We start from the raw sequence: 20,968 nt of genomic DNA on the forward strand, positions 1-20,968 counted from the left end.
TGGTGCAGCTGTATCGACACAACAGGACCGATGGGGTGAAGACTGGCACAACGTAGATGCTTGGAACTGCTGTGAACCCTGCAAATGGAAGAGGGAGCTGTTCTGCATCCAGCGCGAACTCCAGTTGATCACTGGGTGGATTTAAGGTCTATATACATGGTATAATAGGTGTTTTATTAATAAATTGTGCTTTTGGTTTTTAGTGTTTTTATGTAAAGGTGAAACTGTGTGAGCTTTGTAATGTTTTTATTTGAAGTCTGTTTATGGTTTTGGGTCCTATATCGTTTCAGTAAGTAGTCTCAAATGGGGAATTGCTGGTTCATATCCCCCAAACAGTCATTCGTTAAAGATGACAGACAGGCATATGGCAGGGAGGTTGCGTGTTGTCAACCCGAAAAGGGATTATCCTTTGAGTCACTTCATTGACAAGTGGATGTCTGACACATCCTTGATCTTCTAAGATACTCTGATGATCCCATAAATACCCCAAAAAAATCCCCCTAATTTCTTGATTTGTCCTACATCTGAAACTATATTTGCAACAAAACAGAAGTGTAATTAAGTCATCCGGTAATCCCTTTTCACTAACATAATTATTTAAATATCGCAATGTGGATTAGGGTTTTTCCCAATTTGATTATAACCATCTACGACATTTCCCCATTATTTTCGGATTTGTCTAGCAAATTTTAGAGGCGCTGGATTGGGGAGCTGAAAGCCTGACCTCCATGCAGCGCTTTCCCATGCCGCCACACGCTAGTTTTTATATTTTTTAATCGTTTCCACTAAAATATTCAATTAAAAATCGAAATTGAAGGTGAAAAAATCCCGAAAAATTCCTCAGCGATCGGGACGAGATTTCCTTCGATGACATATCCGGAAGAAGGGCAGGACAAACAAATTTGGATGCGGGATTAATGTGATCGAACATATGAGAGTGTGGGGTTTACAAAGTGTATTAGGGTTTTCATTTGCATCATCCGAATGTAGGGTTGGTTCCCAAATTTTATTTTTCACTCGCTCCTAAACCAGGGTTTGTACTTTCCGTATGAAGTATTCATCCCCACACAGAGTTAGGAAATTTCCCAATTTTTTCCTTAATTTTCCTGCATTTTTAACGATTTTTGGAAAGAAAAAAAAAACTGAATAAAATATACAAGAAATGCCAAGTGGAGGAGCTGGAGTAGGGAGCTGCAAGCCTAACTGCCACGCGGCGCATTTCCATGCCGCCACTCGCCAGTTTTTCTATTTTCTAATCGTTTCCACTTAAATATTCAATTTTTAAATGACTTTAAGGGTGTAGGGGCTTGCCGCCTACGGTTTAGGGTTTACTGTCGAATGCTTAGGGTTAAAAAATATTAAACCAATGCTTTTCTTTCCCGCTCATGGGTTAGGGTTAACAAAAAAAAACACATTCCTGCAAATTTTGAATTTGCCGCTCACAGTCACGGATTGTTACGACCAAAACAGGACAATTCAAACTTGAAACTCCATATTAGTTCTCCCCAAAAAATAAAATACCATTCCTTTTCAGATTTTAAGGAAAATTATTTGGGGGTTTTGAGCAAATTTTTGGAAGGGTTGCCATTTTCTGTTATCTTCATTTTCCCTTCTGGGCAAAGCCATGTCGAATTCTTCAACAAACACTCAAGGAAAGAGGTGTCGGCACTGCAATGCTGAGATGGTTATGCTAATTTCCAAATCTGAAAGGAATATGGGCAGACCGTATTGGAAGTGCTTCTTATGTTTTTTTAGGGAGCTACAAGGCGTAGTGGCTATGAACAGGTGACTGGAGGCAACATGCCAACTGAACCTCAAATTGAAAACCAACTGGATGTGAAGGAACTTAATGCATATGCTAAAGTCATCCGTATAGTGAAGGGCATTAAAAATATTCTCCTACTGTTGTTAGTTCTATCATTTCTGAATTTGGCAGTTCAAGTGATGAAGAAGTAAGAAACTTTTTGCGTCTGGAAATCTTCAAGCAATTTCAAGTATATATTTTTAAATTGTGTTCTGTTTTGGCTTTTCAAGTATATATTTTGTAATTTTCTAATCCGGACAGCTATGAAATATGAAGAAGTGTTTGCAAATCTACTATTATGAATTAATCATTTAGCATAATTAGGAAATGAATTTTTGAACGTTTGATATGCCTGCATCTTGACCTTCACAATCTTGTTTGCCGTAAACAAGAAACATTCCTATTTATTCCACATTTGAAAACACAGTGTGGCACCATTTACGGTTTATGGTTCAGCATAGTATCAACAACATGTGTTGACGGTTTCGTACAGGTTGTATTTGAACCCAATAAAAATAACTTATTCTTTCATTTTAAGTCAAAAGGGGTAGTTGGATCATAAAGAAGAGTTTGTTCATTAACAAGTAAGACTCAAAACTACCTTTTCAAAACCTTCGTACAAACGGGAAGGATGCCCTCAAGCATGCAAAGGAAGCTCTTCGAGCTTCCCTTATATGATAGAAAGGTTAGTTCTCTATCTCGCGAATTGAGCCAATACCAAGCTATATGAATTTCTTCAGTTCAACTACTGTTAGCTACATAATTACAAACCGCCCACCCAGTGAAATGAAGTTTGCAAGTTCGTATACTACACCCACCCAGTTATGTCATATTGCCTCTCCTAATTAAGCACACGAGTTAATATCCCTGCAACAATTGCACAACGAGCTTCAACCGATACAAGGGCATGGCATGATGGGAAATATTGGCTAGTTCTACATTGGAGGTCAGAAACTCGCAGTATTTGAAAATGTACATCCCACAGTCACCCCTGAAACATAGCGAAGCAGCTGTCATTCATTGTACATCAAAAGCGCACTTTCATAACACAATGTGTTTAGGTCGAATATGACTCACCCGCCTACTTGTTGGGGTGCATCCAAAACGCGACTAATTGGCCACTCAGTTTTAAGAAGTAGACCGTCGCCAATATATCCAGCTTCGTGTAACAACCGGGGTAGTATTTTGGACACCAGCTGCACAGCCCGTTGGATGGCTTGAGTTCTGCACAGATCTACTTTTGAATCATATGCCCTTATCTCACACTCTTTTAAATCGATAACAAGTAAGATCCAGTGCTTCTGCCTTTCTAGGTTGACGGGCAAAAAAACTTGATTCACAGACCCCCATGATTTAGCCAACTTATGCCCTTCGCCCTTCGCCCTTCGCCCTTCACCATTCCCACTAGACCGTTGCTGTGCTTCTTCTCCTCCTTTCTAATATACGACTTCATTTGCGTGTAATCTAAGGCAGCACATTTCTGCATAGTGGCACACGAGTTATGCATCATAACGGATACGGAATTTCAAAACAAACAATGCTTATGAAATAATACAGACCTGAAAAGTGGTGTCCAGTATCGTCCAGTCAGAACCCGCCCACTTGCCAGACCTGTTGTGCCGTTCCCGTAGCAAATGCAAGGCCATGTCAATGTTCTACATAAAAGGGTTGTTTCCATTATTAAATCAATCAATTACTACATAGCATGGGCTTATCGACAAAATCCCAAATCAATCAATGCTTACCGAGTCATCCAACCAACCATCCTTGGTCAGCAACCGAACAAAGAAGTTATGCGAACCTTCCATAGCTTCGTCTCCACATAACCGCACATTTGAACTATATTTGTCAATCATAGTTATTATCAATTCCGTTTCACCAGTGACTCAATAGGTAATCATAATAAACCATTTACATTTCACTAAGGACGGGCAAAGGGAACTTACTTTACTTCTTGTCCCCATTCCCAGCAGAATTTTGCCACCTCCAGAAGGGAATCACGAGGAACAGGCCTTAGAGGGTCAGCAATTGGGTCCTTCGAAATATTGGGAATCTCCCGACCTTGCCATGGAGTTTCCCTTACCACTGCCCTTGGCCTTTTCGTCACAGGACCAACCGTCCGACTCCTTCCCCAACCCCTCTTTCGCCCCACCCCAACTATAACATCTTCACCACATTCACCCTCCGCAGTGGACATGTCAATCTTTCGAGGAGGATTCGTAAGGAATTTAACAAGGGTGACACATACCACATCTGGATCATCCCAATTTATATCCGGGGTTGTATATTGTACCTCTTCTTTCGCATTTTGTACACACTCCTCTCTCGATTCGGCTACTCCACCTTCCTCGGTTTTATCACTCTCCTCTCCAGCATCCTCATCTCATGTCTCTCCTCTCCAGCATCCTCAGTCTTAAGTCTCTCCTCTCCATCATCCTCACTCTTCCTGGCGTCTGCATGACTGGTATACTTTTCCAAGCGTAAAACTCTCTCCTCCAGCTCACCCTTCTCACGGTGCAATAGTGCAACCTCATTTATCAACTGTTGCACAACAGAGTTTAATTCATCAAGATCCTTACATACCCGCGGGCCTGCACTAGGTGCATCACATTCAGGAACAATTGATCCCCAACTCCAATATGGTTGCCTCATCTCCAATTCACGTGGTCGTAAGAGCCGCAGTATAACAGGCTGTCAAACATATACAATAGTAAACAGCTTTCCTCATGAAACCAACATACTATTGAAATCAATTATTAACTACACACCTGTTTGCTTTGAAATATATAAGCGTTCAGCTTTCTAAACTCAGGCACTTTATCTGTGGATTCCCACCGGCAAATTTGAGAGACTAATGCAGTTTCCTCGATCCGCCTACAATATCTAAAGGGGGGAATTCCCAATTCAGCAATTAATTCATACGCCCAAATCTACAACAAATAGATTATCAAAGTCAGTACTTAGTTACAAACTTAAATTTTACAAACACTAATTTTGAACTAAATCATACCTGGAAAGCATAGCTCAATCCCTTTATATTCCATGCAAGTCTGTTAATTCTTTTAGGCTTCTCATCCTCCACGTTTTTCTTCCCTTTTCTCACTGAACTCCGCACCGCCTTTTTTTGCTTTTTCTCCCCTTTCCCCTGCCCATCCTTGTCTTCATCTCTCTCTTTCTTCCCGGGAACAAACAACAGAGAATCTTGCAGACACTCAAACAATATAGATCCCCACGGATATTTGTTGAATTCATCCATTTTATGAACCAAATGTAAGTAGTCCTCATTTATCTTTAAATTTTGGGGTCTACCCATTATCACAGACTCCACAAAATACAGCAGTCCCAATTTGAACGAGTCCTCGCTTCCTCTTTCGGACTTTAGGAATGCATTTTCTAAGTCCTGGCCAGTAATGTGACTCCTGTTGGTAAAATGCGCTGTCATAAATCGCTTATGATCTTCCCCGGCAGACGTTATGTCAGGCTCACTTCCACATTTTAGACCACTTATCAAACAAAAATCCTTTACACTGAATTGAGCAACGTTGGACCCTATTGCATAACTAAGGCCCATCATGTCCTTCACACCAAGTCCTCCGACTCGCCGGAGTGCCAGACCATGCACAATTTGACCACTAAATGCAATTTTATGGAGTCCCAACAGGTGCCCAAAACAGCTCTCTCTAAATCTTTCCATAAGCGACTCACTGAAATGCGCCCCAAAATTACACAGGACTGTTTGCGCCACACACAGATTATTCACCCGCGTAGAATAGACCTCTGACTCCGGGAAACAAAGCTCAAACCCACAATCCATTTTATACCTGCAAAAGACACCTTTTACTTAAGAAACAGAACTGATACGTGCTGACAATATTATGACCACATTAACATACAGAAGTGATACCTACTCACAATATTATCTACACATTTTTAAACCTACAAACACTATTTTCAACACATTACATAATTGATACCTACTAACACAATCTTCAACATATCAAGTTACAAAACTGATACACTATTTTCAACACATTAAGATACATAATTTCACCTACAAACACTAATTTCAACAAATTCAGATACAAAATTGATACCTACTACAAGATGCATTGCTCCTTATGCATCCCAAATCATCTCATATTCAGAGTTAAGATTCAATTTTCTCTTATGCGTTCTACTTCAACTGGTACTTATTATTATTTGTTTGCCAAGCCCCATTAAATCCCTAAAATTATGCCCAACACTCACACCACTACATGCCCAAAGCAGGATTACAATGAGGAACAGATGAAGATTCCTCGAATTTTACGAAAACACAACAAACAACCAGAATGCAAACAAAAATACGAAGTACAACACACAACACAAATTACTCAGGCCAATATATATTTTTGCAAACACTCCGTATAGAGACAGACTACTCTTACCCAGAAAATCAAAGCCCTCAAATCCTCCCTAAAGTCCTAAAGCAATTTCAATTAAGTGAATGCAGTATAACATGCAAACTTTAATATCAAAGAGAGGGAGGAAATTCGACAGAAACGTACCGATTCAGACGTTCAGATGAGAATTACTCGATCACGGAGGTTCTGCCACAACAGAAGAGCAAGTCAAAAAGAAACAGTACACCAAGGAGTTTCTGTGAGAAGAGATGAGGAATAGAGAACTTGATGTCTGGTAGGTATTTGGGTGTTATGACTAGGGTTCATTCATAACTCCATTGACAAGAAAGGCGCCACTGTCAGGAATAAGAAAGGCGCGATTTTTTCGAACCAGGCGCGACCTGACACCTCTGCTAAGGGGAAACTGCAGTCTACTCTAATGCACCGTAAGCTCGCTTTTTCTCTTCAACAGTTCAGATGCATTTCAATGGCTGCGATTTATTCTTATATAATGTTCTCACATAAGCGTTCTCACCTGATCCGAGTTTCTAAAACCAGCCTTCACTTATGTCACCCAGGCCTAAACAAGGTAATGAAAGGCCGCCCAAGCCCAAACAGCATTAATAAAATTGTGGCCTAGAGGGCTATTCGAGGCATCTCACCCCAAGAGCCTTGCACTTATGAACCAAAAGTGCCAGAATGGGGGCCCACATCATATCCCACTATTGTGCTTTGTTCCCAAGAAAGGAAGGGACGCGCGCTAGGCTCCCAGCATCTACCCAATCCGAGGACACCACATCACCAAGACTCAACAACCCCACATAAAAAGGACAGAAAAGAGTTCCCATCTTCCCAATATAAGAGGAACTTTCCACCTAAAAAAGGTAATCTGAACTTTCTCCATACTTAAGTTTCAGTGCTTTTTCGAACCTCATTTGAGGGAGAAGACTGACTTATGCATCGGAGGGTGGTTGGAGGACCCGCCACCACCTCTTTCGTGACCACTCCCTGTTTCCATTTTAGGGGATTGGAGACATTGTTTGCCACGCTTGGTTGCCCTAAGTGCAATAGAAAACATACAGAAATGCGACCTCAAAAAGTTCACCGTTGAGGAAGGGTTGATCAGGTTTTGACGCACTTTGATTGGTGGTGCGAAAAGCACGCATCAACAATTGTTATTTTAGTGTTTTCTTGAAGCATCATGGTCGTTGATTTTGTTGAGCACAATTAAATGTCTAAACGGTTTCTAATTTATCCAATTTTTATTAAAGGATGATCCATAAATAAAGACTTGAAAAATAGACGGTTCGAATCATTTAAAAAAAATTTGTAGTGGGCTCCTACGAGTTTCCTTATTTGAGGAATCGTTTAATAAAATAGGACTGTATTTTAATGGTTTTTTATTTTACCAAAAATTTATATTGATGAATTCTTATTCGTATTTTTTTTTTTTCACTATATTTCATTGCACAGCATTTACATGGCAGTGCTAATATTACAGAATAACAGAAATACATTTATTGTGAAAAAAATGCAAAAAATAATAAATTATTTGCTTGCACTAAAGCTAAGATGTGCAGCTGTAATGAAATTTATGAGGCTTGAAAGAACATGCTGTTCACTCCCGCTCTGTATATTTGCAACTGAGATGCACTTGTTATGCTAATCTGAGTGTTAGCAGGTGCAAAGAGAACATCTCCTTCTGTAATTACATCCCCTTTAAGATCACTTGTATATATGATTCCCTCCCCAAAAGTGACCACAAAAATGGAAGGACCTGGGACTGCAGGGAACTCTGCTGATTCTCCCTGGGGAAGCTGACAGCGATCGACCTCAAATTCATCAAAAGGCGGAAGGTACCTTGTTACATAAGGACTTAAGGCAACTCCTTGCAGGATTTTAGGATAGCCCTGCAAAAGAAGAGATATCAAATAGTGATGTTTAACAAATCCTCATTAAGAATCAGGCGAAGTTCCAAACAATGCCTAATCAGTGACTCATTTGACCTGTCCTCCATTTACATTTCTGTAGCTTTGAATTTTGAAATTTTTTCGCAATGCATCAATAGATATAGAATCTGTCTTATCTTAGTAGTCTCCACATGTATATCAAATGCAGTGAAATTTCCACCAAAGAAGTAGAAGATCCAGTCAAGAAAGACTGTTGAATACTTTTACCTGCTTGTATGTGAGCATAGAACAAAGGGTTTTAACATCCATATGCTTAGGAGTTAGGCCAGCCCTCACTACATTGTCTGAGGTTGCCATACACTCAACGCACTCGCCGAAAATATAGGCATGAGGTTCATTTGCTCCAATGTATAGTGCTTCTCCAGGCTTAAGATTCACATGGTTCAAAAAGAAAGCAGATATAACACCCACGTCAGCTGGATATTGCCTTTCCAACTGCAACACCAGCTGTTCCTTTTCTGTCAAGAGTCTCACCTGACAAAAGAGTGAAAGTAGTCATTGACAATTCTGAATGAACATAACAAGGTTTTCAATCTGAATTACCAAATTTTATATATAAAAAAAAAAAGACAAAAAACCATACAATCTAACATAAGAAATTTAATAGATCATAAACATGTAGTCAAATGTCTATTAATGCAAAGGTCCATTTGCTTTTAGATGTTAGAGTATATGCATCAATAAAAGTCCTATAAAATGCCAAAGCACTTTGAAATCAGATCGTCCTCCAGGCGAAGAGCTTTGAGAAAGAACTTGCCCTTGAAAACATAATTTGACAGTTGAAAATCATCAAATTACCTGACTTTCGACGTGTAAACGATTTTTCATTTTAGCAATTATTGTAGTTATCATCTCTTTGCTAGCTGACATGAGGTGGGTGAAAATCGAACGCAGAACAGACATTACTTTATTCTCATCATCTCGATCAGTAATATCAAAGACTTTGTTTGCATCTTCACTACCAACCAGTTCCTCAATCTCAGGAACATTATCAAGCACAACTTTAAGCTCCTGGAAAGAAAATAGCAAATAGATCCAAGTAAATGACAGTGAGGACTAATAAGATTTGACTTACAGAAAGATCTTACTTGCCATTAGTACCGAAAAACTTATAATTAAACTTTTCATTAAGATTTATATAGTACTATTGAAGGCACAATGTCCCACTATAGGTCAATCCAGATATTTGGCAAGGCATAGTAGTAAGCTGTTATTGCCATGGAGATCTCTGCAGAGAAGGCAATATTTGTTTATATTACAGCTTTAGGAAAGAAAGAAAATTAAGGGGAAAGAAAAAAGGTGTCTTAGGTAGAGTCTCTGAATAACAGAAAGTAACACTACACCTGCCTTGACCTCAATTCTTCAATGTAGTTTGAAGTTCAAATAAAAAATAACTTCCACCAATGATGACTATTAAAAGTAATTTTTTTGGTATTATATCAACTTCTGCCATAGTTCTTAGACAGGGATAGCACTATTTCTCTATCATCGGTCAATCACGGTATGTCACGCGTGATCGCTTTTACACATGGCAATCTGTGATTCGATAAAAATAGCAAAAAAGTGTTATTCCCATTTCATACAAATTTTTCTGCCAGTAATGGCAAATGATTCAGTTGGGCCCCAAACTAGATTACAACTCAATTATTTAATGACCAAATTAAAACAAGAAAGGGAGCATGTAAACAGTCAAAACTAATGATTGTTTTAAAAAGACTCAGCAACCAAACAATTCAAAAGCAAACCCAGTTCTCAGTCACACACTATCTTATGATTCTTATCATTTACAAGATTAAATGACACAAATTGAAGAGTAAATCAATTGAAATTTCCAATATAAGAACAAAACATGAAAACCAGCAGTGTCTTACCTCAAGACTGATAAAACCACAAAGAGCCTCAAAATGTGTAACAGCCAAGGCCATCTCAGGCTTGTGATTGGCATCCTTGTAAAGATTTGGCATAAACTTATGCAAAACCTTAGCCAATTCCTTATCTGGGTGTGCCTGTATTGACAATACCTTTGCCACAGAAAGCACCTAAAAACACAAAACAAAAAACTCCACTGTCCACAACCCCAACATTGAAAACCCAAAAAAATTTAGAATAAATATGACAAATGGAATCTTTCATATTGACAAACAATAGTACCTTAAACAAGAAAGGCAAGTCAGAGCCCCATTTTTGAACCACCTTCTCACCAAGCACCTTTGGGTTTTCCAAAACCCAATCTTTGAGACTCAAACTCTCAGACCCAATTGACAGAAACCCATTATTCTCATCCCCATTTTGAATCAAAAAAGAAGGTCCAGACTCATGGGTTCCCATCCAAATTTCAGCATAAGGCTTTTCTGGGTCAATTTCAGAGGAAGAATTGAGAGCAGATAGCCTAGCCACCAGAGAGTCTGTGCCTCTCTTCCCCCAGTCATAGTTCTGAACAGAGCATCTCAGCCTCTGAAGACTGCTCCTTTGATTGTGGTGCTTCATTGATTTGCCAATGGACTCCATCAATGGCTAAGCAAGCTTAAAAGAAAAAGAAGAAAAAGGGAAACAACAGAGTGCAATGAAGGCTATGGAAAATGAAGGGAATGAGAATGAGAATGAGAATGAGATGCGCATAACAGGGTGGTCATGGGGAAGTTGCTGCTTTTGAAAGCGTTTGAAAGGGAACAGTAAGTTGTGAGAGAGGGAAATTACTTTGAGAGAGAGAGAGAGAATGAAAGGGAGAGTGAAGACGAAGTTAAGAGAAAGAGATAGAGGAAAGTGGCAGTGGGGTCTTCCCTGTCCTGAGTCTGATGACTTTATCCATAAAATTCAGTTCCCATCCCTTCTCATTCTTTCCCCATGCTTGCCTTTTAGCAGTTGCAGGAAACTTCCTTCACAATATTTTCAGGGTTTTAACCGTCACTTGGTTGTTTTAGATCAAGGAATAAATATTGTCTTTGGCTTTTGTCAATTGCATTTTTTTGACGGCAAAGATTGTTCTTTACAACAATAACACAGCCTAGCGAAGAAGTTTCCAAATTTAATCGTCATTGGTAGGCACGGAAAAATCTTACCTTATCATCTGAAATAAATGAGATTCACAATGAATCGAAGTATTTATTTATGAATTTTTATATCAGAAATAAACATTGTCACTTGTGTGTTTTGGAAGGAGACAATGATAAGTTAGTTGGATTCAAAATTCTAGCATTTGATCCACTATTTCTTGTTATAGTGGTATTTCTCCGTGAAGAGTTTCTAAATTTGAACCCTCTTCTTATCACATTGATAAAATAAATAAATAAAACAATTAGATTTTTGTTCTTGTATTTTAGTACGTTATTTTGTTCGTACATGAGCGTATAATGTCCAAAATTTCGATTATTTCCAAAAGAATTTCTTGTTTTTATTAAATAATTCATAATTCATGGCTATCAATAGTAAGACATGGTAATGGTTCTTGTTATAGTAAAGAGTGACCTCGATATTTCCATTGGCATAGTTAAAATGTTATTGTCCTTGTAAGTAACTAAATGGCATCCTTTAGAAGAAGAAGAAAGCTAACGTCTTAAGATTGATGCAGACGTGAGGTAGGTCAGTTGGTCAAGGCAGTGAGCTTGCCCTCCTTACACTCAAGTCGAATCTCCTTCTCGGTAGATTAGATTAATTTAGAATAAATTATTGTTACTTGTATTTTTTTAAAAAAGTTCTTAAGATTGATACCAAAACATCAATGCCAAATAGATTCTCTCTTGAATTGACAATACCAAATAGATACCTTCAATACAACCAACAAATTTTTTTTTTGTAGTTGTCTACAATAAAACCTTGCTTTTTGTTACAACAAATATAAAACTTTCTAATTAAGTCAATTTTTATATATATAAAAATACTAATAAAAGTCAAGTCAATTAGCCCAACTTGCAAAATTATATGTTCCAATTTGCTGGCATGTTCTCTTTATCGTAGTCACAAGAAATTTATTAGGTCGAAATCTATCATGTGAATTGATGGAGAAATAATAGTGTAAGAGGTTGGTAAGAGAAAAAGGGGTGGGGAGAAAGCCACGTTAGATACGGTGACGTATTGTGTGAGTTGGACTTTTGGCAAGAATAAGAATCGACGACAACGAGAAACAAACGGACAAAACAATGGCTTCGCATTTCTCGCAGATACGATGCGCATGGAATAACGCCGTTAGAGACTCCCAATCGTCGGTGGATGTGTCCTGTTGACATACGCGTGGACCCCACGCTATTCAAGTATGCCGTATCATTACACGTGGCGTTTGGATATCCATTATACTAAATTAAAAGTTTGACTTATACCTGCATGCCACTTTTTAAGATTTTTTTTAAATTGCACTTGACTTTTCCGTTTTTGTTTTTTCAGATTTTTTTTTAAATGAAAACGTGATCTCTGTCATGTATTGTCACGTGGTGAGCCTTCACGTTTCCTACGTTTCTCTCCTAAACTTTCTCGGTGTCCAAGCAGTTGGGCACTTTGCTTTTTTTTTTTGTTTTCTTTTCTTTTAGGTAAAAAGTACGACTCCAGTCAGGGCCGTCCCTGAGATTTTGAGGGCCCTGTGCAAAACTTAAATTGGGACCTCAAATTTATTTTGAGGGCCGTCCTTGAAAAATTTGCCATAACTTAATGTCATAAACAATTTTTTTTATAACTTAAAGTCACCATCGATAAATATGTAATGACAATCAGAAATCAAATTTATAAAAATTTAAATGTTTCTATTTGATAAAATTAAATGTTTGGTACAAAAATAAGCTCCTTGTGCCCCTACAAGTTCCCTTGCTACCTCCAATAAGTAATCCGTGTTTCATAGGAAAAAAAATTGGCAATCACAATTAAAGAGTAGTTGCACACAAATATCAATAACAATTTAGTTACATATCTGAATTTGAATTGAGATTTGAATCTGACTATTTGATTTTGAGTGGTTTTTTATAAAAAGGGTTTTCTCTTTTTGGTATTGAAATTCCTAAAATTGAAAGAATAACAAAAATTGTCAAAGGATTGAAAAAAGAACCAAAGAGAGATTGATAAATGATGATGATTACTTACCAGAAAATTAGAGTTTAAGAGAAAGAAGAAGCCATGAAGTTTTTTTTGTTTTGTTTTGAATGAAGAAAGTAATTTTTTTTTTTTTTAAAGAACGATAGGTAAGGAGTATAAAGTGTTTGGGGGATATATATATGTGTTTAGCGTTTCTTTTCTTTTCTTTTCTTTTTTTTAGGCCTCCTATGAAACAGACAAATAGACTGACTTCAGTAAGAATCGAACTCTGGCTCTTTCTTAAATGGACAAGCGCTGAAGCCAACTCCACTGGACACGCCGTTGGGTAAACGTCTCGCACGCTATACTATATATAGAATTCCTATATTATTAATATATATATATAAAATATAAAGAAATTTTTTTCGGGGGCCCTGTGCGGTGGCGCCACTTGCACCACCCCAGGGCCGCCCCTGACTCCAGTTATTGCGTTTTGAACCGAATGGCATGCATAATGCCTTCTACAAATTACAAACTTTTTTTTAAAGAACTTGTAGGCAATGGCGGACCCAGGAATTTTTATAGGGGTAGGCTAAATATATATATATATATTTTTTTTTATAGAGGAGATATATTATAAGCCTTTTTTTTCTCTTGAAACAAAAATGTACATAAAATTTTATAAATCAAACATGGCCACATTACAAGCAAATATAACATAAAGAAGTACAAAATATAAATAAATACCAAATCAAATACATTGTCCAACTTAAAAAAATCATATATGCTAATTAATAATTCAAGTTGCAAAAATAAAATATATATCAATAGTCTCCAAAAGTTTTCACCCTAACCCTAAATCATAAAAACTTAACAACAACAATTAAAATTGGAAATTGAATATATATAAAATAAAAAAACTTACCAAGATTGAAGAACCTACTGAAGATAGGTTGGTAAATTTTTTAGAGGAGGAGAGCTATTTCCTCTTGGCTCTCAAGATTCAAATATGGTGTTTTGGGTGGCTAGAAGAAATTTTTTTTATGTTTGCTCTCTGTGGGTGTAGCCACTGGCGAATCCAAAATTTTTTTAGCGGAGGTGCAATATTGACTAAGTATGAAAAATGGTTTTTTGGAATAATCATTTTCTCAAGATAATTTTTTGCGGCTTTTATTCCTTACACATCATATAAGAAAACTTGATTTTATGGGATTTTAATATGAAGTACATATTGACTTAATGAGCCATCATTTTTAGCCTAAATCGTATTTTGCACTAAAACCGATTTTTCATATTTTGATTTGGTGAGAATTTGATTTTCTAGTATTTTTATTTGAATCCAAATGGGGGGTACTTCCTTATTTACATTGTAAACTTAAGTAAATGGAGTAATATAAAAATAAATGAAAGTAAAAGGACAAAGACATTTACTTAAATGTTGAAAATGGAAATAAGGTAATATGCACACCAGTTGAGCAAAGGGGCAATTTGAAGCACTTACCCTAGGCTGGAGCCCACTCCAGCCTAAGCTTAGGTCCGCCCTTGCTTGTAGGTATACCAAAACTATTTTTTTTTTTTTTCAAAGTGACTATTCATTAGGAATAGGAAGCATTATAAAAGTTGGAAAGCCCAAGCAAAGTAGCAAATCCCAACAAGTAGAACAAATGGGCCCAACACCAGGACACAACACAGAATTTTAAACAGTTGAGGCTCAAGTACTGTACATTATAGATTGTCATGGCCCGATCTGAAAATAAGGAATATTCTTGAATTAAGGTGTGTAAATTGAACAAAATAAGATAAAAAGACTGAAAATTTAGTTAAAATGCAGTTCCCTTATAAAAATAATAATAATATTACAAGTGTACAAGATATAAATAAAACTTTATCAATCTGAACTAATCCAACTTCTCCGATTTAGTCTTTGTCTTACCCACTAATTGATCTAAAAAACAAAATAAGTGAAGGATGAGCAAACCACCACCCAGTGAGTAGATTATGTAATATGCCAGTTAAACAATGTCATTTTACACACTCTAGAAAATATAATAAAAAGATACACAATCCAAATCATATCACATCATTACTTCATATCTTGGTTATCCTTCAAAAATTGTACCAAGCAAGTGACCCATATCGGCCTCACTGCCCTATGTCCCCGTTTGTGACATTTATCCTTCCATCACTGAAGTTCTCATGTTCCTTGAATAGTATGTACTTCGCAAAAAATATATATTGCGTGAAATATTGCACAAATTAGACATGCTTGACTTGAAAATAGAGAGAGATTTGTAAATTGAATAAATCTATGATAATCCATAATTTTCACATTTACCACAAAATAAGAACTTTTAGAACGCATCACATAATCCACTCACCATGATAATTATAATTATAAAATCTTGCAAGAAAAACCCACACGTTTTCCAACTTGTTTCTCTCTCTCTCTCTCTCTCTCTCTCTCTCTCTCTCTCAAAACACTACTACATAATTATATTCTACAGAGTTGGAATGAATGATTGAAAGCAAGGAAGGATGATACTTATAGGAGAATCTTAAGGGAATAAATGACTCAGTCCTTTCCACTGATATCATAAGGGAATATGTGACTCATTCATTTCCACCAATAATATCTTAACACAACTTGTATGCTATAATATCTTTACCCAGAAAACCACCACTAGGAAAAACTGGGGGTCATCACTCCAACTAGGCAATCCACTAACAAGTGTTTGTGCCTGATAAATCACGGCCATAAGCTGGCCGAAGGAGCCCCTTCTCTCGGCCCTGGCACTTGTTCGTAAAAACTGAAACGCAGCGTTTCGCCAGGGTACTTCGCCTTCCTAAAGACAAAAGAAGAAATGCTAAGGCATGATCATCTCGGCCTCAAGCACAAGCCGAGGCCGAGGCCGAACAAAATCACGGCCAAGGCATTAAAGGCAAATCATCACGTGACAGCAGGGTCCCAGGCTTCATTTAATGAAGTAGTGCCTGTTTAATGCAGCAAACCCACTGGCCACAAAGAAGCATTTAATGCATGAGGGAAGGTGGGAAGTGACTGAAGTCAGGATTTGGTGATGAGGATCAAAATGATTAGACGTGGACATTCTCACAAGAATTCTGACAGCTTGAGATATTGGTTCACCAGCTATCCAGGCCATAAATGCGTCTCCACGGCCAGAAGCTCAAAACCCACGATCAAGAGCGGCGGCCGAGATTCACCGGGATTTCTGGGGTCACACCACCATACTTCACGATCCCAAATGTCGATTGGACTGCCCACTTGCTCCAATCAGGCTCCACCATGCAGATTTTTAGCCTCGATTACTCCTCCAGGGACTCTTCCTATAAATACAAGACTCGAGCTACATTCAAAGGGTTCAACACCAAAACAAAGCCTCCCATGGAGCAACTTATTTTTTCCTGTAATGCACTTTCAATATCTTTACTTGCTTTCCTAGGAGTAGTGTTAGATTGTAAGGAAAATCCATTCATCAATATATCATACGACCCTTGATTTTCAAGGCGCCGGAGCACCATCCTTGTTGTTCGTTCACTCACCCCATATATCACACGACTGTCGCTCCCTGAGCAGCGCGCCGGAGCACCGCCCAAAACCCACCACCAACACCATCACTCAACGGCCTTGTAGTTCAGGCCGTGAACCTAACAGCCGAGACCAGTTCCTCTCTCGGCTACAATCGTTTGATTAGGAAGACGAGTTCAAACAGGCGCACCACTTATCCATCCAACACTCATCAACACATCGACGCACGGTAGACCGTGCTGGCACGCCCGCGCACAACCGCACCGCACCCAAAAGCAGGAAACCGCGTGTTAACGCATATCCCCTCGGCCCGGAACTCCAGGCCGTGAGATTTGCGCGGCAGACAACAAGAAAAAATAGTTACAGAGATTAAGATATATATCTCAAGTTTCCTAATTCTATAAAGGAGCAGCTATACCTCTCCAAGCTCTTTTTCTTCTTAGCAATGTTGCTTGCAACTAGTCTGTCATGACAATGGCAACTTCATCCTTCAGCTCAATCATATCATGGCACTAGTAGCACATCACTACTCAAACAAATGCAGTGATGAAATGCTGATTTAAGAAAGGATTAATTTTCTCAAGAAACCATTCTTAGAGAAAATCAATCTTAAAATTTGAACTCTAGATCTAGAATGATATATATGATTTAGGACATCTGGATGCAAATATAGTGATCACAAGCAGATTTTATGAAAAATAGGTTTTTCTAAGGTAAGCACGTAGAAAAGCACAAAGAAAATATTGAGCCTTCAAACTTTCCAAAAGTGCAAGGTATTTTTTGTGAAGTGACAACACCTTAAAAATTTGCCTCATTATACCAAGGAGAGTGAAAGGTTGCCCTAGAATAAAAACTACAATTGTCAGCAATGTATTGGCTATCAAATAAGACAAAAAGAATTTTCTAGATAAAGGAGCAAAAGCTAGCAGAAACGGTAAAATTGTACCATCATGATGAGAAGTCATCCAAGTGGACCAGCAACCAAAGATGCAATGCAATGCATGATTTTACCTTTATTGAAAAAATGTCATTGCCGCCTTGTTGAAGGAGAAACCAACATGACAATCTTTATGTGAGGTCTACAATAAGCCATCAACCTTAAACTAATCTAAATCCTTTTGAGCAAGCTTATTACAAGAAATTATACACATGTCAAGGAAAGCTAAAAACCAATTGATTAATTACAACCTTACAAACTCCCCATTTTTGGCCTTCCTTGACAAAAAAAAAACTTTAACTCACACTCTCAGCACACAACCCAAACATTGAGACATGACATCAAAAGGTACCTGCACAAACACAATCTTGACAAACATCAAGTGCAAATAGTTCATAGAATATGAAACAGGTTGGGTTGACAAAAAAAAAAGAAAAAAAAGAAATTGGGTATATAGAAAGTGCATCACATAATACAAGGAGAGAATCAAAATTTTCAGAAGAGTTTAAGTACAGTCCAGAGCATGCAAAAGACAATACTCCTCCATACAAAAACATGCAACACTCCCTCATATGAACATAAATCTCTCCCCCATAACAAAACATAAATCACTCCCCCATGACAGAACCGAAATCACTCCCCCATGACAAAACATAAATCACTCCCCCATAACGAAACATAAATCATTCACAAGCGGTGCAACCTAATGACCAAAGAACTCATTAGAACTCCTCTGAACCATTAGAAGCTTCGGAATGAGAGTCAGAATCATCTGAAACTGGTATAGCAGTATCCATTGTAGGACCATCACGAAGTAAACTCTTCAAATATTGAATCTTGCGCTCATAATGCCGAATTTTCTTCTGTAGAACAAAAGACAAGGAAGAGGAATCACCCTGAATCTAGATTAACGAGTGAGATGAAAGTTTGTCACTCAAGGAGATAGAGGAACGAGAGTAGGGAACATGGGCTTCATTCTAGATATTAGCACCAAGAACAAGAACAGAGTTGTGTTCGCAGAGCGAGGTGATGAGAGAATGGAATATCATAGATCCCTTATAAGCCTTGCCATGACTACGGGATTTGGAGCAGATGGCATGAAATATGATTTCACCAAAAGGAATATGATCATTATTGATGAGAGACAACATTAATTGACAACCAAACAAAGTAGGATTGGAGTTGTTTGCAGTAGGAAAGATGTTACGGCGAACAAAATCCCAGAGAAACTTATACATTGGCTTCAAGTAAGACTTAAGAGGAAGCTGTTTGGTAGTTAACGGCAGAAAAGGATCCACATAGGCGACATACCGAAACTAAGAGATATTTAGAGGCAGTAGAGGCAAATGCATCAAAATTAACGTTTGGACATGGCAAAAACTCTAGGAACCTGTCTGTGATAGACCATGACATGTCTAATAGAGACACGATTGTTGGTGTTTGTAGGGGTGCATAGGAAATTTGACTAAAACTGATAATGAGTAAATAGAGCATCATCACATGACATGTCACTTCAGTAAAGATCATCCAAAATATATATGCACTCTAAAATTTCATAACCTAATTTCCACAAAAAAAATAATAAAAGAAGAAATATATAGAGAAGAGAGAAGAAGCAAGAAGAAGCATATTTGAGAGAGTATGAAAAATAGAGAGAGTGAGAGATGGATACCTGGAGAAGAGTGATGAGAATAACTTATGTAGAAGATTGCAGAGAAGAACCTTAGGGAGAAGAATGAAAAGAGCGTTTGATTTTTCACGGTAGAACGCGTGTTCTTTATCCCTAGTCGTATAATTAAGCGTGTATTATCTAAACCGGGGTGTGTGGGTTGTATTAGTTAGTCAGGTAAGGAGAGTATTAAAAGCCCAACCCGTATAAAATAGTCATGTAATTAAATAATACAAGTTGACACCAAACACATGACATAGACTATTTACTCCTATCCAGAGTCTGATACGGTGTACCAAACGAGCCAAGGGTTCAATTTTTCTTAAATCATAATATGACAAAAAAGAATAAATTGCCTTAAAATTGAGAGAAATAAGAAGCAAAAGCCTGTTACAACGTAAAATCGCATGAAAAGAAAATCAATTGCACACCGACATTATCAAGTTTGAGTTAAACAAAATTTAGAATCTAAAATTTGAGAGGCAAGTTGTGCTGGAAAAGATGTAGGAAATCTTGTGGTATTCAATTGAGATTTTAAAAGACTATTTTAGAATAAAAAAGTCTTGTGGTATTCAATTAAGAATTTTAAATAATTTAAACAAGTCTTGTGGTATTCCATTAAGACTATTAGGATTTTTAAACGAGGGTGTCGAAAACACATGGTATTCAATCAAGACTTTAAACAAGTAACAAAAAGTCTTATGGTATTCAAAAACTTACTAACTTCGAAGGATTTTTTAAAATGTGAAATTGTGTGGGACTTTTTAGTGGGAGGTGTAAATATCAAACCCTATCTCAAATCCCACCCTAACCCATGAGATTTTTCACGTGGGATTTTTTTTTTTCTCTGGAAAAGATGAACCCTAAGCTCTGCCGAAGGACCTGCCAAAACCCATCGATCCAGATCACAAAACCACCCTCTCCAGCGATCCCCAGGAGCGCACTAATCAAGAGACAAAGTAAGGAGGCTACCTAATACGCTAGTACTCCCCTCCCAACTCAGTAGTCAAGAGAGGGCGAGTTTGGAGTGCAAAAGCACATAGTAGTGCATGTGAATCCCTTTAGTCGAGAAATTGATAGTCTGATATACACGCTGGACAGATTGACTGACATAGAGTACATGCTCACATTAATAAAGTGATAATCATGCTCAATGAAGTTAGGCAAACATGTAATATAGGATTGGAAGTCAATCCGTAGTTCCTTTGCAATACTGCAGAATGCGCTTAATAGGGCCAAGATGTGGAGTTCGAGGTGCCCATAAGTTGAGCAACATCTTGAATAGTAAAGGCAATGAGTCAACTAGGTGACAATACTCAATTGCATCTAAAAGTGGATCACGCTCTAGTGAGGAAAGCTGTTATCACTCAAAGGTATTCTGGATGTTTGTTTTCACTCAATCATAGAATTGCGACACAAGAAGTCAACAATATACAAGATTGGAGATGTAAAAGACAAAACTTAGGCAATGCACCTCTAGTCCCAGAAGATAATGAAGAGGGCCAAGATCATTTTATCAAAAACTGGAGGTAAATGAGGAGAGTGAACAGGGTGTCTCCATGTACATAGTGATCCTAATGTCATCGTCAAACAAGAAAAGGACCATTTATTATGGATGTCAAAACACAAAGTCTGGGTATTGTTGCAGGATCTGTTTAATTCCT

The 20,968-nt window shown here is 37.8% G+C and overlaps 2 protein-coding genes across 2 annotated transcripts; both read right to left on the reverse strand.

The window, feature by feature from the left end:
• Positions 1-2,662: 2,662 nt before the first annotated feature.
• Positions 2,663-4,001, reverse strand: LOC148295851 (ubiquitin-like-specific protease ESD4). The gene is made up of 5 exons (XM_088250613.1): positions 3,751-4,001; positions 3,550-3,643; positions 3,364-3,459; positions 2,882-3,240; positions 2,663-2,795 (listed from the first exon to the last, which is right to left on the reverse strand). Exons 1-5 carry the CDS (start codon positions 3,999-4,001, stop codon positions 2,663-2,665), a joined length of 933 nt encoding a protein of 310 aa, XP_088106739.1.
• Positions 4,002-7,601: 3,600 nt separating this feature from the next.
• On the reverse strand, positions 7,602-11,061 carry LOC110768341 (mannose-6-phosphate isomerase 1). The gene is made up of 5 exons (XM_021972067.2): positions 10,308-11,061; positions 10,028-10,195; positions 8,955-9,167; positions 8,364-8,630; positions 7,602-8,096 (listed from the first exon to the last, which is right to left on the reverse strand). Exons 1-5 carry the CDS (start codon positions 10,662-10,664, stop codon positions 7,779-7,781), a joined length of 1,323 nt encoding a protein of 440 aa, XP_021827759.1. The 5' UTR covers positions 10,665-11,061; the 3' UTR covers positions 7,602-7,778.
• Positions 11,062-20,968: the final 9,907 nt, after the last annotated feature.

Source organism: Prunus avium, chromosome 3, assembly GCF_965620075.1.
Source record: "Prunus avium chromosome 3, drPruAviu1.hap1.1, whole genome shotgun sequence".
Taxonomy (NCBI): Eukaryota; Viridiplantae; Streptophyta; class Magnoliopsida; order Rosales; family Rosaceae; genus Prunus; species Prunus avium.